The sequence below is a fragment of the Cervus canadensis genome, chromosome 6 (assembly GCF_019320065.1).
Source record: "Cervus canadensis isolate Bull #8, Minnesota chromosome 6, ASM1932006v1, whole genome shotgun sequence".
Taxonomy (NCBI): domain Eukaryota; kingdom Metazoa; phylum Chordata; class Mammalia; order Artiodactyla; family Cervidae; genus Cervus; species Cervus canadensis.
Genome location: NC_057391.1, coordinates 93,953,958 through 93,981,885, shown reverse-complemented (window position 1 = coordinate 93,981,885; position 27,928 = coordinate 93,953,958). Strand labels below are relative to the sequence as shown.

Here is a 27,928-nt window from a genome sequence, read left to right as displayed (position 1 = left end):
AATATACAAGTAGATATGCTTTACTGTTGCTCTGGAGGAGTTGTCACAATCCGGTGGAACTGACAGTCCATGTACATGAACAATTATAGTATATTATGATAATACATGCTTTAATTATAGCACTGTCTTCCCTTGTGGCTCAGCTGGTAAAGAATCCACCTGCAATGCGGGAGACCTGGGTTCGATCCCTGGGTTGGGAAGATTTGCTGGAGGAGGGAAAGGCAAAGTCAAGTGGAATGCCAAGTCAAGTTGGCCTTAGGAAACATCACTATGAGCAAAGCTAGTGGAGATGATGGAATTCCAGTTGAGCTACTTCAAATCCTAAAAGATGATGCTGTGAAAGTGCTGCACTCAATATGCCAGCAAATTTGGAAAACTCAGCAGTGGCCACAGGACTGGAAAAGATCAGTTTTCATTCCAATCCCAAAGAAAGGCAATGCAAAGAATGTTCAAACTACCGCACAATTGTACTCATCTCACATGCTAAGAAAGTAATGCTCAAAATTCTCCAAGCCAGGCTTCGACAGTATGTGAACTGAGAACTTCCAGATGTTCAAGCTGAATTTAGATCTCAGAGGAACCAGCGATCAAATTGCCAACATCTGTTGGATCATAGAAAAAGCAAGAGAATTCCAGAAAAACATCTACTTCTGCTCATTGACTATGCCAAAGCATTTGTGTGGATCACAACAAACTGTGGGAAATTCTTAAAGAGACAGGAATACCAGACCACCTGACCTGCCTCCTAAGAAATCTGTATGCAGGTCAAGAAGCAGCAGTTAGAACCAGACATGGAACAACAGACTGGTTCCAAACTGGGAAAGGAGTACGTCAAGGCTGTTTATTGTCACCCTGCTTGTTTAACTTATATGCCGAGTACATCGTGTGAAATGCCAGACTGAATGAAGCACAGGCTGATATCAAGGTTGCCGGAGAAATATCAATAACCTCAGATATGCAGATGACACCATCCTTAGGGCAGAAAGCGAAGAGGAACTAAAGAGCCTCTTGATGAAAGTGAAAGAGGAGAGTGAAAAAGCTGGCTTGAAACTCAACAATCAAAAAACTAAGATCATGGCATGTGGTGCCATCATTTCATGGCAAACAGACGGGGAAACAATGGAAACAGTGAAAGACTTTATTTTCTTGGACTCCAAAATCACTGCAGATGGTGACTGCAGCCATGAAATTAAAAGACACTTGCTCCTTGAAAGAAAAGTTATGACCAACCTAGACAGTATATTAAAAAGCAGAGACATTACTCTGCCAACAAAGGTCCATCTAGTCAAAACTTTGGTTTTTCCAGTAGTCGTGTATGGATGTGAGAGTTGGAGTATAAAGAAAGCTGAGCACCGAAGAATTGATGCTTCTGAACTGTGCTGTTGGAGAAGACTCTTGAGAGTCCTTTAGACTGCAAGGTGACCCAACCAGTCAATCCTAAAGGAAATCATTCCTGAATATTCATCAGAAGGACTGATGCTGAAGCTGAAACTCCAATATTTTGGCCACCTGATGTGCAGAACTTACTCATTAGAAAAGACCCTGATGCTGGGAAAGATTGAAGGCAGGAGAAGGGAACGACAGAAGATGAGATGGTTGAGTGGCATCACTGACTCAATGGACATGAGTTTGAGCAAACTTCAGGAACTGGAGATGGACATGGAGGCCTGGCGTGCTGCAGTCCATGGGGTCACAAAGAGTTGGAAACGACTGAGTGACTGAACTGAACTGAACTGAGTTATAGCACTGGATTCCTAGGAGTGGGTTGCAGGGAGTATGAATAGGGAAGGTACAGACTGTGAGCTTTCACTTGACTTTACAAGGAATTTTCTAGTTAGAGGGAGTAGCTTGTGCAAAGTAAGGGGCTAATAAAAGCAACTGATTTTTTTTTTTCAGGGAATTTCAGTTATTACCTCGAGAGGAGAACAGAGGCTTGGAAAAAGAAATGCCCAAGTCATAAAGTCATAGACCAATAGGGACAGGCCTTTTTGAGTTTTAGTGGAAGGGAATGATGAAATGTGTCTTCTACAAAGATCATCCATCATGGAAGGTAGATTAGAGGTTACAAGACTGCGGGCAGGAGACCAGTTAGGAAAGTATACGCCATAATCTAGGCATCAGTCTAGAATGTGCACCTGCTTTCCAGTGATCTGATGAAGAAAAAGACCGAGAACATTTAGAGTGGAATGTGTGGACAGCATGTTTGACATAGCCTACTTTAGATGCTTGAAAGGAGCTTCCTGGGGGAAAGTTGCAAGCTTTCCTCTTTGACGAGACCCAGTGCTGCCAGCATTGTCTTTGCTGATTGAGGGAAATGTGTGGGTTCTGCTTAGCAGGTGGAGGGGTTTAAGTTGGACCTCAATTCTTATTCAAATGGATAGTGTTTCGCTCAAGATTTTTGGTAATGAAGCATGGAAATGTCAAAGGTAAATGAAATAGGATGATGTGAGGACTCATATGAAATGAGTAAAGGGTGGGCTCTTCGGGAAATGCCATTGTGAACTGTAACTGGGTCGAGCTTTGCAGACATCAAACCTGGAAGAGATTCTGGATTCAAGATAGTCCCATAGACCGTATTGGCAGAGAGTTGGTGGATCTTCATTCAGCACTGTCTCCAGAGCATCTAGAACAGTGCTTGATGCATAGAAGGCCCTAGTAATTACCTTGGTGAATAAATAAAAGGAAGGCAGAACAAATCTTCACTGTAGAGCTTTATCAAATGGTGAAATATCAAATGGTGAAATGGTGAAATACTGCCTCCTGGCTGCTGCTAGTCATGAGAGCAGCTGTTTATTAAGTACCAGCTATGCTGTAGTTTTATGGCAGAGTTTTACATATATGCCTTGGTGTGTTCAGCCCTGTGAAGGGGTGATAGTACCCTACCTTTTACTGGCGTTAATTTAAACCCACAGATTATGACTTGCCCAAGTTCCTGCAAAATGCTAAATTGGAGATCTGAAATTTAACTGAAGTTTGCCTGACTAAAGGTTATGCTGGTAACTAACACTCTGTATACTGAAAACATAAACAGAAGTAAGCCCACATTAAAAGACTGTTATAAAGTATTTTAGCAGCTATCCTTTTTGGTATTTCAATAAAGAATATCTTATTATGCACCTGGTCTGAAATGTCAGGAACCATTTTTCTTCTGACTTTACTGTCCAGAACTAGGAAAGTCTTACATCACCAAGTTCCTCCAAAGAGTTTTTAAAGTATAGATTGGCCACTGATTCTCTGTTTCTCCAACTAAAACAACAAAACTTAGAGACTGTTTTACAGGGTATAAAATAGGTGACCAGCTGTCTCCTAGGTGGCTATAGTTTGTAGCTTTCAAATAACTACAGTTAAGAATAAGTGACTCAATTGTTGTGTCTGTCTGTGTATTTGTCAGTATAGATGTGATCAAGGAACGTTCCTGTCATTCTTCAAAATCATCGGAGTTTAATTTTGGCTAGTTGATGCTTCTCTACCAAATTATGATAAAATGCATTGTGTCCGATTGGAGGTAATACCGACATTGACCTTTAGAAACTGACCTTTTTTTTTTTTTTTTTTTAAATAGGTATCAGTATTATCTGCAGCTGAAGAAAGATATCTTGGAAGGAAACATTCCTTGTACATTAGAACAAGCAATTCAGCTTGCAGGCTTAGCTGTTCAAGGTAAAGAATGGCAATTGATAATGTAATAGATCAATCACATTAAAATGCATGTTAAACAAAAACAACAAGGAATTCTTAAAGTAACTGACTATAGAAAGTAACTGCTATAGAGTAGTTTTCTGTGTTAGTGGAATATTATTTCTGTTATCTAAGGGGCTTCCTTGTGGAGGAGAAATGGGTTTGAATTACTTGAATGAAATATGAGACTTCTGGAAGGCTAAGCATGTTATCACGTCAGCAGAGCACAGACCAACAGTAGAGAGGAAATACACACAGATGCACACACACACACATACACATAGCATTTAATATGCATGTATTCCTCTAGTGCAGGGACTTGATCTGCTGCTAGCTCATATTTTCAGAAGAAAGATCAGCCAAACAGTGGGGTTGATAAGGTTATATTCGCTTACACTTCAAGCGTATGTCATTGGTTTCTTAAATAGTTGTCCTAGATTATAGAACATTGCCAATCATAATATTATTAGATAGTTTTGTATTTCACAAGTATTTTTGAGTTGTCGTTTGTCATATGTTTAATCCATTGTGTTTACATGTGTAATATACTTTGGAAAGACTTCTAATGGGGCTTTATTTCAAATGATAACTGGCATTTAATCTTGGGAATTGAAATTTAATAAATTAATAAATTCCTTATTAATAAATTTATTCCTTCAGATGTTAGCAGACATGGAGATATAATATATATCCTTCGTAGGTGAAAAAAATGCCCAGTGCTCATGAAGCCATATTCCTTTGCAAAGTACTTTGAATCTTCTTAAGTGTTACCTTTGGCTTTAAGAGTTAGTTTTTCATAAGCTTTTGGCTGAACTATCAGTTTCTTTTAACAATTAAAAATGTCTAAACAAATACATCTTACTGTAACATATTCAGATGATCTAATTCCATTCCCTAGAGGTAATCACTACTGTGAATGATTTGGTTTGTTCTTGACATTTTTTCTGTACAGAGGTAGGCATATATGATTATAGGGTAGATTTTTGTTTTCTAATGACAAAAATATGAAATGATTTCTATACAATTTGTAATATGTTTTTTTTTTTTTTGCTTTATTAAAAGGCATTTTTTTCCAAGTCCAGACACTTGAATCTGTCTGGGTAAAGAGTCTGCCTGCCATGTGGGAGACCTGCGTTCGATCCCTGGGTTGGGAAGATCCCCTGGAGAAGGAAATGGCAACCCACTCCAGTATTCTTGCCTGGAGAATCCCCATGGACAGAGGAGCCTGGTGGGCTATACAGTCCATAGGATTGCAAAGAGCTGGATGCTTTAAAAGGAATTTTTAAAATATACATTTTATAAGCTATAAGGCAGATTTGACTTCTAAAATCATAAGCATACCATCCGTATACTTGAATTTAGTTGTGTATATGTTTTGCTTCCAATTAAACATAATTGACATGTGAATACTTGTGATTTTATATAGCTGATTTTGGTGACTTTGATCAGTATGAATCCCAGGATTTTCTTCAGAAATTTGCCTTGCTTCCTGTGGTAAGAATTCTTTTGACATTGGACATTTTTATCAACAATGCATTTCTAGACCCTTAATAATCCCTGAAATGAAGTCCATATATTAGACTTACTAGGTAGGGGTAGAGTTAAAAAAAAATCAGCTGGTCCTTAAAAACAACTTAAGTTGTTGCTTTCCCCGTTATAGACTTCTGGTCTTTGTAAAAGCACAGAAGCAGAAGGGTCTGGCCACAGGGCTGCAGACAGAGAAATTCATTTTGTGTTCGTATGTGAGTCTAAAGAGAGGCACTCATTTTCAGCTTCTGAGGAACCACAGAGGTTTTGATTTTAACCAAAAACTTGAAACCTCACAGAGTTATGCTGAAGTGAATATCATTTCTCATCAGCAATTTAAAGAGTAGATGACAAAAAGACCCTGCTTTCTACTTTTTAAAGTCAATACTGGTGGAATTGACAGGGAAACTGTGTTGCAACAACTGTAGGAAGTGGTGTGCTATTCTGATTGTCTACACAGCCAGCCAGGGAGTGCATGAGATGGTGTTACGTGCTGGGCTTGGAGCTGGCTGATGAATGTTAACCACCTGAAATAACCCATCTGTAACTCTCTCTGGGGGCTCCTCAGGTGGCCCAGTGGAAAAGAATCCACCTGCCAAGCAGGAGACGCGGGTTTGATCCCTGGATTGGGAAGATCCCCCGGAGAAGGGAATGGCAACCCACTCTAGTATTCTTGCCTGGGAGATCCCATGGACAGCGGAGCCTGGCGGGCTGCAGTCCATGGGGTCGCAAAGAGTCGGACACGACTGAGCAACTAGACAACAACAGCAGTGTTTCTCTGGGATGAATTGAGAAGGCAGGGCAAGTGTTTTGGCTTTTGAGCAGAAGCCACTTAATTCTCAGAAAGGTCATGATTATGTCCTTTAGTGAAGCTCTCAGATATTGATTCAAGCCCTAGTTTTGCCTGCTGGGGACAAGAGTCAATAACAGTAGCACAGATTCCTCCTAAGAAATTTGAGTGATTTGTTCCCATACTTACTGCCGTGTGTTTTTCCCAGGAGTGGTTACAAGATGAAAAAGTGTTGGAAGAAGCAACCCAAAAAGTGGCCTTACTACATCAGAAATACAGGTAACGCTGAGAAGGGGAACAGTGTGGGACTCGTGCCTGTTTGAGTTTGGACCATGCGTTGACAGCATTAAATGCGGACCTTTACTGCTGCACCTACTGCCAGTTACCAGGAGCCCACCTGGGCAGAGCTCTCGCCGCCTGCCAAGCGCTCTTCCGAGCACTTCCCCACATTAAGCCATCTATTATTCATGTTGTATCACTGGTGAAACTGAGGAAGCTGAAAGCGGCCAGTCCCTGAAGGCTGCCCGTTCTTCCTCCCACATACTGAAGGTGTGGGCGGTGGCCCGGCTCTGTGTAGGGTAATGCAAGATTAGAGAGATTTGTTTTCCTTTGTGGCAGATGTGATGTTGGGTCTGCCCCCGCCAGCTTCGCCACCCACCTTTGGAAGCCGTCCCCCTGTCCTCTAGGCAGGCTGTGCTGAGAGCAGTGGGCTGGTTGCTCTGGCCCCTGCTTCTGGGCAGATCCTGGTCTCTGAGAGTGAAGCTGCATGTGCTGTCTGAAATCCCTGTCCTTGAGAACACCAGGTTTTACGCTAAACCAAGTACCACTCAGTTCCTAGTACTTTGTGTATCATTAAATTCTTCATAACCACTCTTTAAGGTAAATGTTATTATCTCCTTACAGATTGGGAAAATCAAGTTCACAAAGACTATAAATAACTTGCCCAAAGTTACATGTGGTAGAGGTGGGATGTGAACCCAGGTCTGTCTAATTATAACCTATTGTTTACCCCTTCCTATTAAAAATAACCTTTTGCCTTTAGTCTGTCCCCACTCAAATCCAGACAGTCACTCACAAAAGATTAATTCTCCTAAAATAGCTCTTTCGGCTGTCTCCCCTCCTCTCCTCAAGTGTTCATGAATCTTCTTGCTTTCCACCAGCCTGAGTTCATCACCCCTGGGATTAAAGGCTTCTCACAAGTTGGTTCAATCCTGCCATTCCAGCTTTATCTTCTGCTGTCCGAATGAACCCGTTTTTTTCAGCATAATTAATCCTTCGGGCACACCTTGCTCTATCGTTTGTTACTTTCATTCATTCATCTGTGCATCTCCTTAAAAGATAATTTAGTGCTGCTCTTCTGTTATGAGGCAGAGTGCTCAATGCTGTGGCACAAAGATAAATAGAACCGGGACCTGCCAGAGTCTTAAGGGGTAGCAGTACAGCCCCCTGTAATAGTAGTTAATGGTGCTCGTCATGAGCGCGGGGGAGAGGCGTGCACAGAAGGTGCTGGGTCTGTGTAGAGCGGGGCAGTCCCAGCAGGTGACCGAGAGGGTGTGCAGGCTGAGTCTTGATGGGTGTCAGGGGTTGACCAGGTGCGCAAGCGGGTGATAGTTAGACCAGGAAGCATGATCAGCACGTGCAAAGGCTCGGAGGCATGAGGGAGCGTGGTATATTCAAAGATACACTGAGCCTGGGGTGGTCGCGGTGGGTGTACCGTGTGGGTGTGCGGAGCAGCAGCAGGTGAGGTTGGAGGGAGGTGTCCCTGCAGTGGGCTCCTCTGCCCACGCTGCCTTCCCGCCTACCTGCCCACCCTCGTCACGCCGTCACCGGAGCCAGAAAGGATCTCCAGCTGCTGCCCCTCACTCGCCCCGCTGTGTGGCGTCTAGCACACAGAGCTTAGTACTGTCTGACACTTCGGTGGTTTAGGGAGAAGTCCAGCTTCCCCTGAAGGTTTCTTAGGAGGTTGCTTTACTTCCTGCGTTTCCCCTTGCCTGCCCAAAGGCCAAGGGGTCGGACCTCACACAACTAACCCTCAGCATTCAGCACAGCGCTCTTGCATGTAGTTGATTTTCAGTAAATACTGATGGACTGATATAACTAATCACAGATGCTTAGAAACTTGAAATGTTTCTAACGTTTTATGCTCGATTGAGATGTAGTTTTTCGCAAACAAGCTCTTCTGAAATTTTTTAGTTTGTGAACAGTCTGTTTGACATCTCTCGGGTTGCAGGGGTCTCGCAGCTCCTGACGCGGAAATGCTCTACATGCAGGAGGTAGAGAGAATGGACGGCTACGGGGAAGAGAGCTACCCTGCCAAGGTAAGCGAGGCCTGAAGACGGGGCCCTCCAGAGGGCGCCTGAGTCATTCCAGCAGGTCAGCAGGGAAGGCCAGGGATGCTGCGCGGCTCGAAGGCCGGAGATGTGTAGATGTTTGGAAATGTGAAAGCTGAGGTCCTCGTGGCCGAAGTTTTCTCACGAAACAGATATTCCTGTTCTGTCATTTGTTCTTGGAATTATTCTTGAAATAGAATTCCTTAAGGAGCCCAGCTCTATTTTTGTATGTGTTAAAAGGTGACACATGTACACCTTGCAGACTTGCCCCCTCGGTGGAGGTCTCCCAAGCCTTCTCCATGTGGGCCCCAAGAGTGGGGGTAGGTGGGGCCCCGGTGGCCCCTGTGTCTCTGCCGCCCCCAGTGTTTCCTTGTCCGCTTTCTCCTCCTAGGACAGCCAAGGCAGCGACATATCCATTGGAGCATGTCTCGAAGGCGTCTTTGTGAAGCACAAGAGTGGGCGGCCTCCTGCAGTGTTTAGGTACTCTTCCTTCTGTGCGCCTTCTGTGGCTCCTGTGGGTGATTGTGTTTTAGTGTCTGTGCTAAATGTATTGCTCGCAAGTATCAAGGGCTCACCAGGACATGGAAATGTACCTTTCTTAGAATAATATTGCACCCGACTGCAATAGTTATAAGATACTTACTTCAAAACTAAATTGCAGTGTTTATAATGGTGGCCTGCTTATGCAATGTTTAAAAATGTGTGACCCTTTTCTTACCATATGGAGGCCATTCTTTGTCTTGGTGTGTGAATTTTTCTTTTCTTTTTTTTCTATGTAAAGTATGAGTATTTATTTCAGGGTTTAGATCACAATTGAGTTCAAAAACAAAATCTGATTTCTCTCCTCTGTAGCTGAGGCTTGTGTGTTAGGATGATTTCCTGGCAGCTGAAGGGCACTGTGCCCTTAGAAACACGTTTCATCAGGTTCAGAATTAAGTCCCTGATGCCCACTGTACCCCAGCCTTAGGGGAAAGAAACAAAATTCACCCCCGTGGGGCTGAACAAATGCACACACACGAATGTGAGTGAGCAGTGCATTTTTCATTTGCGCTCTGGTTTCCCCGGCTATTTCTCGTGGGAAATCTAGGCTTTCCCTGATTCTAGTTGGTACCAAAATTCCTAAAATACCAACGCCTAAATACTTTTTGTAATGTAGATTTTTCTTCTCTTGGTTATAAAAAGAGTGGTACCCTTCATTTGTGGAGCTCTTAGAATGTAGCCCAGCCAGGAGGACAGAGAGGACAGATAGCAGTGTGCTGGCTGGCAGCAGTGGGGTTTCAGCTGATGGCAGTTCCCTTCTCAGTATCCTGTGTCCCTTCACGTCCTTGCTTTCCTGCCTCTGGGGGCCTGAGTTTCCCCTGGTGATGGTGACCGTGGAGCGTGTGCCGGCCTGGGGACGGGTCCCGGCTCCGGGACCGCCCTGCCCTGGCTCCGTGGCTCCCGAGGGCAGTTGCTCTCAGGTCCCCAGGCTGCTCACTGTCTCCACAACATGCTCAGTTGCAAGGCAGTGGGCAGAGATGGGTCTGGCTGGCACCGAAGGGCAGGACGCTGACATTGCTCGAAAGGTCACAGGAACGTGGGAGACATCCCCACGGGCTTCCTTTATCTCACTGGATAGGAAATTGTAAAATGCCTTCTTAATATGACACTCATAATCTTTAGGTTTAGCAATTACAGACTTCCCTGGCGGTCCAGTGGTCAAGACTCTGCGCTTCCAACGTGTGGGGCTTGGGTTTGATCCCTGGTCAGGGAACTATGATCCCACATGCTCTGTACGCAGTGCACCCAGAAAACTAAAAAACAAAAGCAATGAAGTACCAAGTTATTGTGAATGAATTTTATTTATTTCAATAAATTTAAATCTAATAAGATGGAGAAGGATAAAGGGGTAAAATTTTTTCTTCCAGACCTGTTTTTCCCTTTGTAAAAATTATACAGGGTGTCATAAAATATTAATATATAAAACCTTAATATGGTAAAATACACGCAGTTAGAAAGTTCAGAGTTGGAGTCTGAATCCTGGTGAACACCCCCAGAGTAGCTCACTCTTTGGGTTCGCAGCATCTGAACTTGCTGTTTGCCCTGCTTCGCCAGCTTTTTAGAGCATCTCTGCTCTGCCTCTGTGTCTTATTTCGCTCTGTGAACCAGAAGGCAGTCGTGCTTGTTTGGTCCTGTTCCCTCCACCCGCCCTACCCTCACCGGAGCCCTCTGAGGGCATCACTGCCCCTTACCCATCTCCGTATACCCGCCCCACCCCCACCGGAGCCCGCTGAGGGCATCACTGCCCCTTACCCATCTCCGTACCCCAGGACCAAACACGGGTACCTGCTATTGTCACAGTGGGTGCCCTCCAAAGCGTTTGTTGAATGAACGAAGGAGCATTGGCAGCTGAGAGTGGGATGTTTGATCAAACTAGTCCAGCAAACGAGGCTGAGTAGAGTTTCCATTTTAATGTATTTATTTTGGCCCAGCCGTGTGGCATGTGGGATCTTAGTTTCCTGACCAGGGATCAGAGCCTCGCTGCCTGCATTGGAAGCGCGGGATCTCAACCACTGCACCCCCAGGGACCCCGAGTGTTAGTATGCATGCATTACTTTTCGTACCTCCCTGTTGTCACTTCAATTATAAAATGCAGGCTAGCTGATTAAAGCCCTGTTTTCTTTCTAAAATGATAACAAATAATAGGTTATACATGAAGCTCAAGAAGGAAAAAAGTCATATCTTCTGTCTCTTAGTAAAAACTGAGTGCTCATACGGCCATTTTCTGCTTGTTGTTCTCCAGGTGGCATGATATTGCTAACATGTCCCACAATAAGTCCTTTTTTGCGTTAGAGCTGGCAAATAAAGAGGAGACCATCCAGTTTCAAACTGTGAGTAAATGTTAAGAATCTGCCTGGACTGTTTTTCCTAAAAGTTAACATTTCTGTGTGTATATTTGGGGGAGTAGCTTTAAAATGATAGCTTTTCATAGTTTATAAAACATAAAATTTTATTCTTTATAACATTTTGCATAATCGCACTTAGCAAAGTTGCTCAGTAAATACTGTTGAATGAATTGAGTCTTTGGATAAATACTGTCTGATTATGATGACCTTTAAATTGCATACATAGGCTCAGCTATAAAGAATCTGCCTGCAGTGCAGGATACGGGGTTCGATTCCTGGGTTGAAACAATCCCTTGCAGGAGGGCATAGCAACCCTCTCCAGTATTCTTGCCTGGAGAATCCCATGGACAGGGGGTCTGGTGGGTTACGGTCCACGGGGTCGCAAGAGTCGGACACGACTGAAGCGACTAAGTGCGCCTGAGCACAAGAAGGGAAGACAGGAAACCCTGGCATCTTGGCTCCCACCGATAAGTGAATAGCTCTGTGGAAACACTGTTTCACAGTTACCTTTACTCTCTGGACGAAGCCGTGAGTCTGTGAGTCACTTGGTTTAAAAATGTCCTTGAGTATCTATTTGTCAATAATAATAATGTTTTGTCTAGTAACATCTTTGACTAATAATACAAGATGACATTTTCTTTAAATGACATAATTTAGAAATTTCTGAGTCATCTGGAAACTGTTACTATAAGAATCATACTATTGAGAGCTTTTCGTCGGTCTTTGTAATTTGAATCCTAATTACAACATTCATATGAGGGGTGCAGTGGTAGAAAACGCAAGAACGACAGTGTGTTAGAAGTGACTGTGATACACCATGTCTCCCATTCTGTCTTGTTCTCAGACAAGGTGCTTTGCCTTACTTTGTGCCTCTTTTGTTTACTAGGAAGACATGGAAACAGCAAAATACGTATGGAGACTCTGTGTTGCGAGACATAAATTCTACAGACTAAATCAGTGCAGCCTGTAAGTATACCCTGCCATGGATACTGGAAAATGATGACCTTAGAGGTTTTCATCTTGAGCTATAGGGTATCATATATAAAGGGCAAATTTTTTTTAAGAAAATAACTTTTGAATGACATTTTTACAATAATCTCTTTGCTTTTGTATGTTAGAATTTTATTTCTCAGTTATTTTTCATTTTAGCTTTGGACCAACCTCTAGTATCTACAAATAGGCTTCTAAGATTTCTTTCAACTAGTAACAGAATTATTCTAATTCTTGAAAGCTAAAAGGAAAAAAAAAAAAATTTTTTTTAATCAGCACTTTGAGTCATAAAAGCTCATGCAGCTCTTCCAGCCATTTGAAGAATTTATACCCCTTCTTACATTTTTCCTTGCCCCCATGGGTTTACCGTTTTCTGCTGGGTCATTCCTGTCAGGACGCAAACATGCTGTCACATTTTACCTCTTAACACACTTTCTCTGTTTCCACATCCCTGTAGCCACGGTGCTGTCTCTTCTTTTCTCTTCAAAAGAGTTGCATCGTCTCGCTCACTGTCTCCCTCCTCCCACCCTGTTTCCCTTAAGCCCCCACATCACTGACGCCGCTTGTTGGGGTGATGGCGACCTTCGCCCAGTGGTCATTTGAAGAGCTCTTCACTTGAGTGCCGGGCAGCACCAAACCTCCGCCTGTCCCTTCCTGCCTGCACCCCAATGCTCTTCCTTGGCTGCCAGGACCCCCTTCTCCTGCTTTTCCTCTTTCTGAGGCTGTGTCTTCTCCGTCACCTTGGCTGGTTTCACCCCCGGACCTCTTATCACCTGCACTTACTCTAAGGGATTCGGCTTGACCCAGGCTTCGTTGCAGCATCTATACCGACAGCGCACCTGACTTCGTTTCTAGCCTGTCTTGCTGCGAGCTCTTGACTCGCACACACGGCTGCCTCCTTGGCATCTCCACTTGGGTGCCTTGCAGGTTCTCTGATTCGATAAGACGTCTAAAGCCAGACTCTCAGCCCGCTTCTTGCCTTCCTGCCCCGAGTCTGCGGCTTCCGCTCCTGCCTGTCTCCTGAGGCGGTGGCACAGCATAGTCACCGGGCCCCAGAGCTAGACCTCAGTCCCTGCTTCTCTTCATCCCATGCGCAGTTCGTCAGCAGGCCCTGCGAACTCTGTGCCTTCAAAATATATCTAAATCGGGCCATCCTGACCACTCCTTCAGCGGGCAACTTGGTGCCGGCTGCCCCGGTTCTCACCTGGAGCACTGCTGTAGCTCTCTGAGTGTTTCTGGGCCTCCCTGACTGTAGCCAACTCGCCATCGTCAGCTGGAGTCCTCCCACTCTTCCCAAGGCCTACACCGACTCTCTCTTTGGAAGCGCAAAGCCGCCTGTGCTCTGCGCTTGCCCGGTCCCACGCTTCCCTTTCCCTCCTCCCTGCTCACCTCACTCCAGCCACACTAGTGTTCTCGGCCGGCCGACCCCCTACTCCCCAGTCTTTACTGGCCCTCATTGCATAGGGGTCTCCTCGGAGGTGCCCTTTGTCAGAGAAGCGTGTTTTTTTTTTTTTGTTTGTTTTTTTTTAGTATTTATTTATCTGGCTGTGCCGGGTCTTAGTTGTGTGGCATGTGGGATCTAGTTCTGACCGGGGATCGAACCCAAGCCCCCTGCATTGTAAGTGCAGAGTCTCAGCCACGGGACCCCCAGGGAAGGCCCAGACAGGCGGTTCTTGACCACCCCGTGCACCCGTTTCCATCTGCTACCCGTTTCCCTTTAGCCCACCATCCTGTTTCCCCATCATGGCCTGCAGCCCCTAGATCTGGGTAATGCCCTCCCTGTTTGCGGTCTGTATCCCATCCCAGCCATACCCCTGCGGCGCTGGCCATAGAGCCCAGACCTCTTGTTAACCTCTGTATTCCGGGTGCCGAGCAAGGGCCTCGCTCCCCGCAGGCCTTGACGAATTTGCTGAGTGAACCTGGAGAAGCGAGTGTTACGCCCCTGCCCCGGGATGTCTGTGGTGCTGTCAGAGCCCTTAGGAGAAGGCTCCGAGAGGCTTCCCGGCAGAAGGCCACGTGAACCAGAGCGGTTCCGCTCCTTCCCCACCCCTGTTCTTGAAGCCCTGCCCTCTGCTCCGGCTCACTAGCCGGCTGCCGGCCGGCCGGCTGGCCCTGTCGCGCCTGCTCTGCGCAGTCTCGTGAACCGATGAGCCAAAAGATGCAGCTCTGCTCTCAGCCATCATTCAGGACCACATCTGGGCTGTCTTCCCCTCCAGCCCGCCTCCTCCGGGCCCAGTGCCCCGCCGAGCCTCGGTCCTGGCTCCCAGGGCCCTCGGTCCCTGCCCTGAAGGTGTCTCTCGCGGCCCCTGGCCTTCGCCAGGCCCCCGTCCTCCTCTCCTCCGATGGGCTCCTCATTCCTCTAGATCCAGCCTGAGCGCTGCTCCCCGGGCCCGCGCGTTCAGTCTGTGCCGTCCCATCTGAGTGCTGCTTTTTCCTGCCGTTTTTCACTGTGATTCAGTCGGCGCTTCCTCCGTGTCAGGCGTCATGTGGCCCGCCTTCGTCTCCTCCCGTCTGCACAGCAGCCCGTTTGTACAGTCCTGGTGCCCATTCACAGGGGCGCTGTGCAGATTAGACCGGCGCGGAGTCGCGGTAGGGCTGGGAGCTGGGAGCTGGGGGCAGAGTGGGGAGTCCGGGCCGAGCCTTGCGGGCCGGCTGTCCTGACGGGAACCCGGCGCGTCCGTCCGTCCGCCCCACCGGGGCTGGGGGCACGGAGCCTGGGCATCTGGCGAGGCCAGGGACGGCTTCCGAGTGACGAGCCTGAACCAGACCGCGGGAGTCCGGGGGACGAGCCGTCCTTTCATTCCTGACGGAAGGACGGCTGTACCTTAGGGCCCGGAAAGGAGAGGCGCTCTCCGGTTCATGGCCCCGGTGTGAAGGAGCCGCCGTGCAGAGGAAGAGGCTGGCCCGGCTTGGGGCCGGGAAAGACGTCCGCTGGGGTGGACCAATCCAGCAATTAGCCCTGAGGCCCCAGGCTCCCGCCGACCCGTTCCCTCCACCGTCCTTTCAAATGAGATGAGTCCCGCCGCTTCTGCCGCTGGGGCCGCGGGGAAACGCGAACCGCCAGGCGCAGCGGCTGCCCTTCCCAGGTGGCGGACGCCGCCTCTGCCGGCTGCCGGGCTCGGGGCTCCCGGCGGCTGTGTGTGAGGAGGGCGCCCCCTCGCGGCGGGCTCCGCGGCGCCGGTCCCGGGCGGCGGCGTGTGGGGCCCCTCCGCACCGGCCTGTTACCCGGCGTGGGTGGCAGCGCTGTCTCTGCAGACGCGTGTGTGCTGCTCAGAGCAGCACGTGTGCGTTCTGCCGGGCCACAGCCCTTTCGGAGACTGAAAGCCTTTCATAAGTTTCAGAGTATTCATAATGAGCCATCATTCCCTCAGTTCACTTTTTTTTTTTTTCTTGGAAGTTAATGGAGAATCAGTCATTTGAAATAAACCATAAGATAGAATCTTTTTCCAGTAGGCATCCCTATTGGTGGTGGTTAATACATTTTTAAAAGAGTTTTTTGGCAAATCACCCGTTGATAATGGTTTTAAAGTTCAGAGGGAAAATAAATAATTTGTGTGTGTGTGTCTGGTAAATGACTCAGTCTTAGAAAGCTCATTTTTTTGGTAATAACTGCTATTTATTGCCAAATATAAATAAAACCACACTTATACTAGATCCTCAGTTGCATATATTACATTTGTATAAGGAAAATGAGTATTTTAAAAATGAAATAATTATATGTAAAGGGCTATTTTCTACATTTTGCTTTTAATTTCCGTATGTGTTAAATCATGGAAGTCCATTTTCATGAACTATTCCTATGAAATAATTTATGATGGGAGAGACCCACTTCATTCTAGAAGTGAATATAGCACTTGTTCCCCAGGTGAAGAAAATGAATTGTTATTATTTTTTTGCTGTGCTTGGTCTTTGTTGCAGCGCACGGGCTTCCCTTCAGTTGCAGCGCTTGGACTTAGTTGCCCCGTGACATGTGGGATCTTAGTTCCCCGACCAGGGATGGAACCCAGGCCTCCTGTGTTGGGAGCACAGTGTCTTAGCCACTGCACCACCAGGGAAATTCTCTGCTTTTTAAATTTATAGCATGAGGATAATGTGAGTTTTATTTGACATTTCTTTAGAGTTGGAATAGGACTTAAATGAGGTAATGACAGTTTCTTAGGTCAAATGACTGCTCTCCCCTTCTCCGCCACCCCAAGCCCCAGACCCAGTCATGCTATCATTGACCTGTTGAATTTGCATGAGAAGAATCGGAGGGGAGCAGAATCTTGAGCGGGTTCTTGGTGTGTGGGGGCTCTTCTCTCTCCCCTCTGGGGAGAGGTGGGGAAGGGGAGTTTGCTGCCCCCCAGCCTACAAAGCCGAGTGGTAGAAGTTTCCGCAGACTTCCTCTAGAGGGGAGGTTGAATCCCTGCCGCCCGTGGGCTGCTCGCTCAGGCGTCGGCGAGTGTCCCTGCAGTTTAGGGCTGCCGCCAAGCACAGCAGCCGGTCTGTTCTGGAGACTGCTGTGATCAGGCGGTGGGCTGACCCTGCCTGGAGGGGCTGGGGCTGTCCCCCTTCTTCTAGGCCTGCTGCAGGGTTTCTGAAGACACTTAGAGAAGCCTGGAAGACGAGAAAGCCCCTGTCGCATTAAGGAAAGTCACTGAGATCAACATTTTCTGGGTATTTCCACTAGCCAACATATTTTTTGTGCATCAGAATCTCACTCCTCTATAGCTGGAAATATACAAGAAAGAAAGCGTACAAAGCAAAAGTCGGCTCTTAGAAATTCACTGTCTTTACAGCTCAAAGTGTAAATTATAAGTGAAAGTGAAACTTAGTTGCGGCCGTATCTGACTCTCTGCGATTCTGTGGACTGCAGCCTGTCCCACTCCTCTGTCCTTGGAATTCTCCAGGCAAGAGTACTGGAGTGGGTTGCCATTTCCTTCTCCAGGGAGTCTTCCTGACCCGGGGATTGACCCTTGGTTTTCTGCATTGCAGGCAGATTCTTTACCAACTGAGCCACAAGAGAAGCCCAAGAATACTGGAGTGGGTAGTCTATCCCTTCTCCAGGGGATCTTCCCAAGCCAGAGATTGAACCCAGATCTCCCACATTGCAGGCAGATTCTTTACCAGCTGAGCTACAAGGGAAGCCCAAGAATACTGGAGTGGGTAGCCTATCCCTTCTCCAGGGGATCTTCCCAAGCCAGGGATTGAACCCAGGTCTCCCACATTGCAGGCAGATTCTTTACCAGCTGAGCCACAAGGGAAGCCCAAGAATACTGGAGCGGGTAGCCTATCCCTTCTCCAGGGGATCTTCCTGACCCAGGGATCGAACCAGGGTCTCTGGGATTGCAGGTGGTTTCTTTACCAGCTGAGCTGTCAGGGAGGCCCACGTGGTAAGTGCTCCATTTTAGTCCTCCCTCACTGTTTCATTCACTTGTTCAGCACACGTTTGGCACCTCCCTTGTATGCCGTGCACCAGTGGTGCGACGGTGTGTCCTTTCCCTCTGTGGAGCCCTTGTATCTGTTGGGGTGGGGGGCGTCAGACAGGTAATCCGGCTGTTAGGAGCATGTGCTCAGGAATCTGACAGACCCGCCTGGTTCTAATGCCAGTTCTGCTTATTTGCCATGTGACCAGGAGCAGTTTAGTTAATCTAAGTATCAGTTTCCTCATCTGTAAAATCAGGATAATAACCAGCCTCCTTCTCGGAGTTGGTGTTTGGATTCCCCGAGGTAATTGTGTATAGCCTTTCACACTGTTTCAGTAAGTAATATCATTTGTTTTACTTGGGCTAGCAGCCTTTTCTTATTGTGTCTTCTCCAATACACGAATTCCAGTGATTCCCCCCCGCCCCAAGGTCTTTAGTTGTCTCATTTTTAGAAGCACCCACCAGCATAGTAACTGCCCCCAAACACTACCAACTGTTAACCGTTCTCTCCTGTGTACTAAGTTTAACTGGTCTCCTAGAAAACTGCATTGACAAAGATTTTGGCAAGAAGAAAGAGAAGGTTAGAATATGTAGACCTGATGGAGAGGCTGCCTACGTCAGCTGGGCAGGAGGAAGACGTCCTGGTTTGCTTTTAGCGGAAGTGGCCTCTGCGGTGCCGCCTCCGTCCTGGGGGCCGCCAGCAAGGTGCCAGAATAGACTGCCGTGTGGGGTGCCGCCTCTGCTCCTAAGCTCACATCCTTGGCCTTCGTGTTTAACAGCCTTTGTTTTCGTGTCTGGCTGGGCAGCTCTGGACACCTCGTCGGAAGATCCTATCAACAGCCTTTTTCCTCATCTCTGCATTTTGAATTTGTAGTCCTTTAAAGGTTTAGTCAATTTAGTGAGTCTCTGGACTACATATAAACTTCAGAGGCCAACTAGCATGGCCTAAACCTAGCCCTGACGATGGAGAGTAAAGGGAAGGTAAACCTCTCGGCTACAGAGTGCAGTGTCTTCAAATCCCGGATGCTCAACTGAGGAATATATGAACGTGCAGTTGAGGAGCTACCCTGTTAGTTTGGTGCTAAAGGACCCAGCCAGCCAATGCAGACGGGCTTGGTGTCTGTACCTGGAGGGCTGCAGTCCACGGGGGCAAAGTGTCAAACAGGCCTTAGCAACTAAACAGCAATACCGTGCAGCTAAGGATCGTTTTCAGAAAGAGCTAACCTGTGAAACAGACAGCCGGGGGGGTCTGCTCTGACTCAGTGAACTCAGACCGGCGCTCTGTGACAACCTAGAGGGGCGGGGGGCTCACGAGTGAGGGGACATGTGTGCACCTGTGTCTGATCCATGTTGAGGTATGGCAGAAACCATCACAAAATTGTAATTGTCCTTCAATTAAAAATAAGTAAGGGGGAAAAAGCTCAGATACACCCTCCTGACTTTACTAATATAATGTTTTACCAACTGATGTGGGTATTTTTGCAATCTAATGGAATTGACATCCATTTTATTTTTGTTGCATAATAATTACTGGCAGAATGGGAACATCCTTTGGGAAAGAGACCTCTATTCTTCATCACCAACCTTAATATGTTCCAATGATAATAAAAGGAAGTTATTTTAAAAAGTGTTTAATCAAAAAAAGTCAACTCATAAAAGCAGTTGCAGCTACTTGATAGCTCCTATTAGGAGTAATTTTCTTTTCCTTCAAAAATCTTATAAAAATTAATATTTAGGGATTTAATATAAGAAATTTGTTGTTACAGTGTTGAGAATAATTTTTGAGACTTGAAGCTTGAGATGGTAAATGTACTGATTAAATGGAGATAATGTCACTTTGTGATTATGGATTTTCTAGTAATTAGTCCTTAGGAACACTATAACCAAGGATGACATTTTTGGTAATCTGTAATTTCATGTCACATAAGCTTATGGACCAGGAATAGATGCTCAAAGGTTTTTCAAAAAGTGCTTTGACAAAATTGCATCGTGAACAAACTCAAGAATCCTGTGTGTATAGGTTCCTAGATCTTATTTGCAATAAAATGGACCACACACAAGAACAACAAAAACTCTTGCCTTTATCTTTAAAAGGTAGATTCTGACAAAAGGAGTTTTCCTTTTCTTATTTGTGACCTATGTTTATTCAAAGATGGAGCTTGCTCTGAGTAGCTTAATATCTCACATTATCTGATAATGTTAGCCAGGACTCCTGAATATTTTTCATTGCTTTTTTAAAAGTACACTTAGAACCAGAGAGAAGTTTCTTGCAGAGGAAAGTAAATGGAGTTACCACCAGCCCACTGAACCGAAGTTCCTGCTCTTTTGCTCTCCCTACCTTAGTTTCTTAGAGGAAATATCTATTCTTACGGAGAAGGGAATGGCAACCCACTCCAGTATTCTTGTCTGGAGAATCCCATGGACAGAGAAGCCTGGTGGGCTACAGTCCATGGGGTCACAAAGAGGCAGACACGACTGAGCAGCTAACACACATATTGCTAAGTTTCTCAAGTTCCCAGCTTGTCTCTTGATCATATGTGTGGTCAGCGGCTCACAGGCTGTCCGTCAAAGGCACTGCATTGCCTCTGGCTCTGAGGCTGGCAGCTGACGTCCGTCCTGAGGACTGAGAACGGAGGTGGTCAGCGCTGAGCCCGGCCCGCAGGAGAGGCGCATTTGCGCCAACTCTTCCCTGGGGATGAGTCTGTGGCCCTCTCACCTGGCGCCCCCTCCGCGCTGCTGCTGATGGCTCCGGAGGGCCTGCCTACATGGACCGGGGACGGTTCCTCCTGCCCGGCCCTGGGCTCGTCCAGGTGACTGACGGCTGCTCCGCGAGGCTCAGACCCTGGAGTGCGGCTGGGGGACCGCCTGCCTTTTCTCTGGTTGATGATTGGATGAGTTTGTCGCTTGGGAAGATTTATCATTTTACTTTCTTATTAGCATGTTTAGGAAGATTGTGTGCATATAAGCATGTGTATATGTGTTTCTCAAGGACATGTCTTATTTTTACAGGCAAACTCAGACTGTCATAGTGAATCCAATTAGGAGGAGGTCTTCTTCGAGGATGTCTCTGGTAAGAAAGAAGGAAAATTACAATTGCCTTTTTTTGTTTAGTGCTGTTGCCTTCCTTAATAAAATACGCTTTTAGCAATGTTAGTTTTAGTCTGAACCATTGAAGTATGCTGACGTTTGACCAAAGAAATGGTGATTTTCTGCAACTTAAGACTAATATTTATATATGTAACATTTGTTGTGTTATATATTTTAAAATATTAGGTCCAACTTAATACTGAAAACATTGACTATTAGCCAAGAGTAATCAGAAGTTAGTAGATATTTAAAATTTGCTAATAAGATTAAATATAGTACATATAAGTTTGTTCTAATCGATTATTTATATAAGAATTCAGGAAATCTATGTCTGTTTCTGCTTTCTGGTGCTGTGTGCTGTCTGATACCAGAGCATAACACTTAGCATTGCCTTTCTGGGAAACCCTGAAAAGGATAGATAGGGTAGGAGCTATAGGGTCTTGATATTTATTTTTCATATATAATGCGTCAGTCTCCTTCAAAAGTTTCTCAATGAAGAGAAAGAAGCCAGAAAAGAACTGTTCTACACATATTCCATAGACGATGTGTTTTAACCCTGTTTCCAACTTTCCAATTCTTAGCCCAAGCCGCAACCCTATGTGATGGCCGCCCCACCCCAGCTGCAGTATAATGGACATTATACAGAGCCATACACCTCTTCCCTCGGTAAAGTACACCATTTCTGAAATGCCTTACAAAATTAGTATAATTTGAATAAATCATGAAGGCTTGGAGATCTTGAAGCCAGGATAGTTTTTTGGCTGAAGTTATTACACAAATAACTTAAAATTTAATTTCACAGAATTACTATCATGATGATAGCCAGCCTGGACTCATAAAAGAGGCTGCTGTTAGTCAGTTTTGTTTGGGTGTGGGTAGAAAACATGCAGCGTCAGATTCTGATGCTCAGATTTGATCCTGAGTTTGGCCCATGGGCACTCCTTCAGACTGGCTCCCAAGTCCTGTTAACATGTGCCCCGTGGGCTCTGAGCGCTTCTGTGCTTTCCAGCCCCAGAGGTCACAGGCTTGTTCTGCGTTTTTTCCTGCCCAGACCTTCCCGTTGTAAAGGATTATGTTCCTCTATTTATGTTTATCCTTTAAACAACGGGCACATTGAGCTGTGTGAAGACAGCGCCTCCGAAGCTGTATCTCCAGCATTCATTTTACAAGCATTTTACTTTACTCTGTCACAAGGCTCTGCTATAAAGGCGGGGAGATGGATACAGAGAGGTAATTCCACATCTTAAGAAGCTTAGAACCTAATACAGGAGGATAACACAAGTACACAGATGACTTAGGTACAAAGGGAACAGGTGTGTTGTGATGAGAGTGAGCTGGGCCATCTGAGAAAGGCTTTCTGGAAAGAGGGGTGACTTCGGAAGGTGGGGAGCAGGGAGCTCCCAGGTGGGGCCGCTGCCCCTGCTTTTGGGTGGGGGTGGGGGGTGACTGCCCCGGCACAGACGGCGAAGCAGGTGCTTGGACTCAGACCCACAGGGAACTGTGGAGGGTGGCGTGTGAGGGGACCAGGAGGTGGGTGTTGATGCGTTGTTGGTGAGAGTTTCCCTGCGGTGAGCTGGTGGGGGGCGGGGGGAACATGGGGATGGATTTGGCTGTGGAGTTGCAGAGTGTGCACCTCGGGATGTTACTTTTACCTTCTTCACTGGTTTCTCCTTGCACGCTGCCCTCCTGTGGTTTTGTGACCCCCCCCCCCCAAAAAAAAGTCTCTCTTCTCTGCACTGGATTTCCGCTCTGTTCCTCCCTTTTCCTCCATCTGCGAGCATCCTAATGTCTTTCCTCTCTCTCCAGACTGCAGCGTGAACTATCTTCTTTTTCATTTTCTCCCCGCTTCTGAGCGTGATAACCTGTGTGCCCCGTCTGCTTTCTGGTCCCCCTTCCCCTCCCACCTGTGCTGCTCCGCCAAGCTGCCCTCGCGCAGGTCCCCGGGCCCCGCACACCCTCCCTCCCGTCGGACCCCAGCATTCCAGCCCGTTCAGCGCGCTGGCCGCTCCCGCTCCTGCCCCCTCGGTGTTCCCTGCCCCGAAGGTCTGCCCAGGGCCCCGCTCCCTCCGCAGGCGTCCAGTTGATCTCATCTCATCCGCAGTTGGGGTCTCAGCGAGGAGGACTGTCTGTGTTCCCCAGCCCACCTTCACTCCTGAGCTCCGGCCCCACATGCCCCCTGTCCGGCAGGCTGGGGGCCGTTCAGGGGGCCCTCAGGACCGCGGGCTGAGTGGGAGCGCTGGTTCCGCTGCCACCGCGTGCTGCAGGCTTAACATCCTGGAGTTGAGCTCATCACCCTGCTCCACAAGTCCCTTCCCTAGCTTCCCTTCTCCTTATGGTGAAGTCACTGCGCCCCCGCCCGCCTGGTTACTGGGATTCCAAACTGCTTGTAATTTTTCTTTTCTCATTTTTGCCTTCAGTTCCCAGACAGTTGCAAATCCTCTTGCCTCTGATTAACTTCATGGAACATCTGTTCTGTATCTCCTCCTCCCTATCTCTCTGCTCCTGCCAATGCAGTCTGTTTTTTTGTTTTGTTTTGTTTTGAGACCTCTCATCAATCACTGCACCACAGGAGCTGACTGACATCCTCAGTTCCCACCCTCCCTGGGTCATCTGACACTCAGCGGCCCGGCTCATCCTACGTCCCTGCCGGTCGATCCCGTGTCTAGCGCTGCGCGTCCTCTGAGACGTCCCTCGGTGCTTCTGTTCCAGGTCTCACCGCCCCCCCCCCGTCCCGTGCCTTCTGCAGCCCCAGGCTCCTCCAGCCACGCTGTCTCTGCCGCTGCCCGCCGCGCTCTGTCACCCTCCGCGTCCTTTTCCTGCCTACCCCTGCCCACGCGCTTCCGCCGGACTGCCTGTGCTGTGGGCACAGACTCAAACTCCCGTCGCTTCTGCGGGCACGTGCACCCCTCCTCAGGTTACTTGCCCCCCTGCCCTGGCAGGAGGGCTCTGGGCCGGAGCCCCTTCCCTCTGCAAGGGTGGCCAGGGTGGCCGGGGAGGGGGCAGGGGACTGCCTCTGTACGCTCTGCTCACGTTCCCTCGACTGTGACTCCACGCGCGGCTGTGCCTGCCCGCAGGGAGGAGGGCACCCCGGGAGCTCTCAGAGCCAGGGGGCCCGACTGCTGGTGAAACGGCAGCCGCCCACCCTCCAGGCCCCGCGGGCCGTGTGTCCCGGAGGTGTCCCTGACCCCGCCGCTCAGCCCCAGCCGGAAGTGCCCCTTCTCGCCCCCGGCTCCTGTGACACTGGCTCCTTCACTTGCAACACTTCCCTCCTTCAGTTGCCACACTTCTTCCTTGGGTTCTGGTGGTTTCTGTGCTTTCCCTTTTTATTTGTCTGGATCGTAATCATTCCCTACACATACCGCACCCAGAGTCTTCTACACACGCAGACTGGTAATTGGATGGTTTGGGGGTGCGCAGAGCAGGACCAGCAGGTATTACGCTGGTCTAGACGGGCGAGGGTGAGGCTGAGCGAGCGGTGACGGCTGTGAGCAGAGGGGGCGCCACAGACGCAGGCCTCAGAGCGCTTTCCAGACAGGAGAAGCTCGGTGCGTCAGCAGGGAGACAGGCCTGTGTCATCGTGGCTGTGTATGCCACCCAACAGAGACCACACGTGAGACGCTGGCCTGTTCCCTTGGATAAAACCATCATGAGGCTTTTGAGTAGAAAAAAAGAATGTTTTTATCAATGGCAACTGTTCTCTGGCGGGCTTTCCATTGACGCGTTAGAAGTCACCCTAGGTAGTTTCTCAGGCGAACTGCAGGCTGGACTGAAGAAGCAGGCCTCCTTTCAGCCTGAGCAGGTGCACACGCAGCCTCCGTGGACAGATGAGGCTCCTAACTCTGCTCGCCGTGACCCCAGTCTTACTCAGGTCGGGGCGGAGCCAGGGGCAGGTGCGGCTGTCTTTTCCGGGGTCTTCTTGGCTTCCGGCCCCTGGTGAGGTGTGCAGCTACCAGTGACACTCGTGGACCTCGAGAGGCTTAGATCCTGCTGAACTCTTTGCCCTATTATCTTCATTCTGGAGGAATTACAAAACCCGCCTTGAGTTTCATTTCAGGAAATGTTTACAGACGGTCGGTGCTTGAACTCGCTCAGCATCAGCAGGGCCACACACCCAAGGGTATTTCTGCTTTCAGCTCCCCAGAGTTCTGGAAAGCCTGCTTTGTCTCTAGTAAAACACATGCTCTTTACTTTCAGAAGAGGGCAGTGTCTAGTGGTACAGTTGTACTCTTAATACTGAGCGTAGATTCGGCTGTTCTTTACTGGGTGTGAGGTCGTGAATCCCGCTCTTGGAGCAGGCAGAACCACCCCATTCTGGAGGTGAGGAGGCAAGGTGCCCAGAAACCGCGCGTCTAGGGTCCGGCGGTGTGAGTAGAGGCGGGTCCCTTCAGCCTGGTTTCATAAACCACAGGGCGGAGGTCATCCCCGTTGAGGCCGTCTCAGTGTTTGAGTAATTGGTCCAATCCAGAACATTCAGAAAAAATCTCCTTATAAAAGTGCCTGCTAACGGTCTTGTCCCCCCGCCCGCAGATAACCTCTTCGTGACCAACCAGAATGGCTTCTACTGCCACTCTCAGACCAGCCTGGACCGCGCGCAGGCCGAGCTCGGCGGGCGCGCCCGCAACGGCAGCGTGTACAGCGCGCACAGCACCAGCTCCTTGAACAGCCCGCAGCCCTACCTGCAGCCCTCGCCGGGCTCCTCGAACCCCAGCATCACGGGCAGCGACGTCCTGAGGCCCGACTACGTGCCCTCGCACCGGCACAGCGCCCTGATCCCGCCGTCCTACCGCCCGACGCCCGACTACGAGACGGTCATGAAGCAGCTGCAGCGCGGCCTGGCGCCGGCCGAGCGGCACAGCCGCTCGCTGCGGAACCTCAGCCTGGGGTACAGCCAGCCCGAGATCCGCGAGCACGCGCGCCCGGGCTCCCCGCCCACGGCCCCCGGCGCCTTCAGCCTCAGCCACAGCTTCCACAGCCCGGCGCCCTACCCCTATGCCTCGGCGGCCGGGCGGCGCCCGGGGCTGGGCGCCGTGAGCGTGCCCGAGCTGACCAACGCGCAGCTGCAGGCGCGCGACTGCCCGGCGCCCAGCATCCTGAGGACGCAGGTGTACCGCCCGCCGCCCCCCTACCCGCACCCGCGGCCGGCGAACAGCACCCCGGACCTGTCCCGCCAGCCGCCCGCCAGCAGCAGCCCCGACCTCATCACGCGCCGCGTGCACCACTCCGTGCAGACCTTCCAGGAGGACAGCTCGCCGGTGGCGCACTCCCTGCAGGAGGTGAGCGAGCCGCTGACGGCTGCCCGGCGCGCGCGGCTGCAGGAGCGCAACAGCGTGGAGCTGGCCGGCCTGGCGCACGGCCTCGAGGGCCTACGGCTGCAGGAGAGGGCCGCGCCGGCCCCTGCGCTGCGGGCGGAGGACGGCGCCGCCGGGCCGCGGGGCAGCCTGCGAGGCGGGCACGGGAAGTCCCTGTCCGACGCCACCGTGCTGATCCACAGCAGCGACGAGGATGAGGACGAGGACCCCGAGGAGGGGCCTGCGCCACCCCCCGGCCCTCGGAGCGGACGCCCCCTGGACGGCCCCCGTGCCGCGCCCCCGGCCCCTGGGCCCCTGCACATCCTGGAGCCCCAGGCCCCGGGTGGTGCGCCCGGGGAGGGCCCGCGGCCCCGGCGGGACGGGCTCTTGTCGCCGTCAGCGTCCGAGTCAGACCTCACCACGTCGGGGAGGTACCGCGCCCGGAGGGACTCCCTGCAGAAGAGGCCGGCGTCTGATCTCCTCTCCGCGAAGAAGAACGCGGTGGAAGGGCTTCCGCCGCTGGGGGTGAGCCGCCGCTGGGGGTGAGCCGTGCGCGGTGCGGGGTGGGCGCGGGGGCCTCACCCCGCAGCGCGGTGCCCCCTGCAGACTTGCCCTTCTCTGCACCGTCTGCCCTTTATCCGTCTTGTCTGTGACTTCTCATGTTTTTCAGCTTTTTCCTTGGAACTTCTTTTCAAACAGCCCCGTTCCCCAGCAGACACACACGTTTTACCCTATTTTTGCTTTATTTTGGAACACTCTGAGTTTGACTATCTATGGAAATGACGGGGATTGATTAGAATCTTGGTGACATTGCTAGAGATAATGGCTTAGACGGAGGGAAAGGTGAACGTAGGAGGCTCTGGAATGGAAGAGAAACAGTGAATGGGAAGTTTCCAGAAGGTGGTACAAGGGAAGAGGAAGTGAGGATTTCATGATTTGGGCCAAGACCGCCTTGTGAGCCCCGGGTAAAAACAGCCTGGGGCTCCTGTGGGGTCAGGGAAGCTCCCCTGAGGTGTCCTTAGTGGGGTCTGTGTGGGTGCGGATTAAACTGCTGTGCTGTGATCTCCGGGGACTGGAGGGTGATTCTGGGCTGCTTTGCCAAGACCAAAAACCCGAGCACCCCAGATGTCTTTAAAAAAGAGACTGAGTGAGCTGAGAGCCCGATGAAGGTCCCTGGTAGAAAATGCAGCTCCTTCATACTCGGTGTGATAAAGCGTGCTGATTTAAGCACTTTCTTATCTACTTGAGGCAAACTAGGGAAGAGCATAGCATCATCTCTAGCTGGTGAAGGCCGTTCCCAGAGCATTGGCTGCAAGCGGAGCCGGCCATCTGCTTCACTGTGTCCACTTTACAACAGGCCTGTTGTTTCTACAGATGAGAAGGTGGACTCTGAGATACTCAGTAACTTTCCCAAGGTCACACAGCTCGTGATTGACCGGATTTTAAACCCGTGTTTGTCTCTGTAGCCTGTTCTCCTCTCTTCTACACTGTTCTGCATTGAGGTTGTATTGAATATTTTTTTTTTTTTGAATATTTTAAAATATTGTATGCAGACCCGGGTTCAATCCCTGGGTGGGGAAGATCTCCTGGAGAAGGACATGGCTACCCACTCCAGTATTCCTGCCAGGAGAATCCCATGGACAGAGGAGCCTGGAGGGCTACAGTCCCTGGGGTTGCAAGGAGTTGGACACAACTAAGCAACTAACACACACACACACATTTTATTAAGTAATAATTGCTTGTCTCAGCCTTGTTGTTTTCTCTCTTCCCACTGAAACCTTTTCACTGTGAGGCCCTCAGCGTTGCCCAGGCATTTGTGGCATTTTCACGTCCGCGTGTCCACTCTGGGTCATCTGGCTGCCCGACTCAGACTCCGCTTTTCTCAGGCCTCCATTCCCCGTGCCCAGGGCTCTTGCCGGGTGAGAGTGATTCATTAGCCTCTGCATTC

General features: G+C 49.3%; 1 protein-coding gene across 1 annotated transcript in view; it reads left to right on the top strand.

The window, feature by feature from the left end:
* The window catches only part of PTPN21 (protein tyrosine phosphatase non-receptor type 21), a 75,456-nt gene that overhangs the window by 36,665 nt on the left and 10,863 nt on the right, over positions 1-27,928 (top strand). The window contains exons 4-13 of the mRNA XM_043472719.1: positions 3,563-3,660; positions 5,105-5,172; positions 6,204-6,274; positions 8,226-8,313; positions 8,717-8,805; positions 11,108-11,195; positions 12,097-12,176; positions 20,615-20,675; positions 21,274-21,358; positions 25,220-26,505. Of these exons, the coding sequence (XP_043328654.1) occupies positions 3,563-3,660; positions 5,105-5,172; positions 6,204-6,274; positions 8,226-8,313; positions 8,717-8,805; positions 11,108-11,195; positions 12,097-12,176; positions 20,615-20,675; positions 21,274-21,358; positions 25,220-26,505 (2,014 nt within the window). The remainder of the gene's footprint in view (positions 1-3,562; positions 3,661-5,104; positions 5,173-6,203; positions 6,275-8,225; positions 8,314-8,716; positions 8,806-11,107; positions 11,196-12,096; positions 12,177-20,614; positions 20,676-21,273; positions 21,359-25,219; positions 26,506-27,928) is intronic.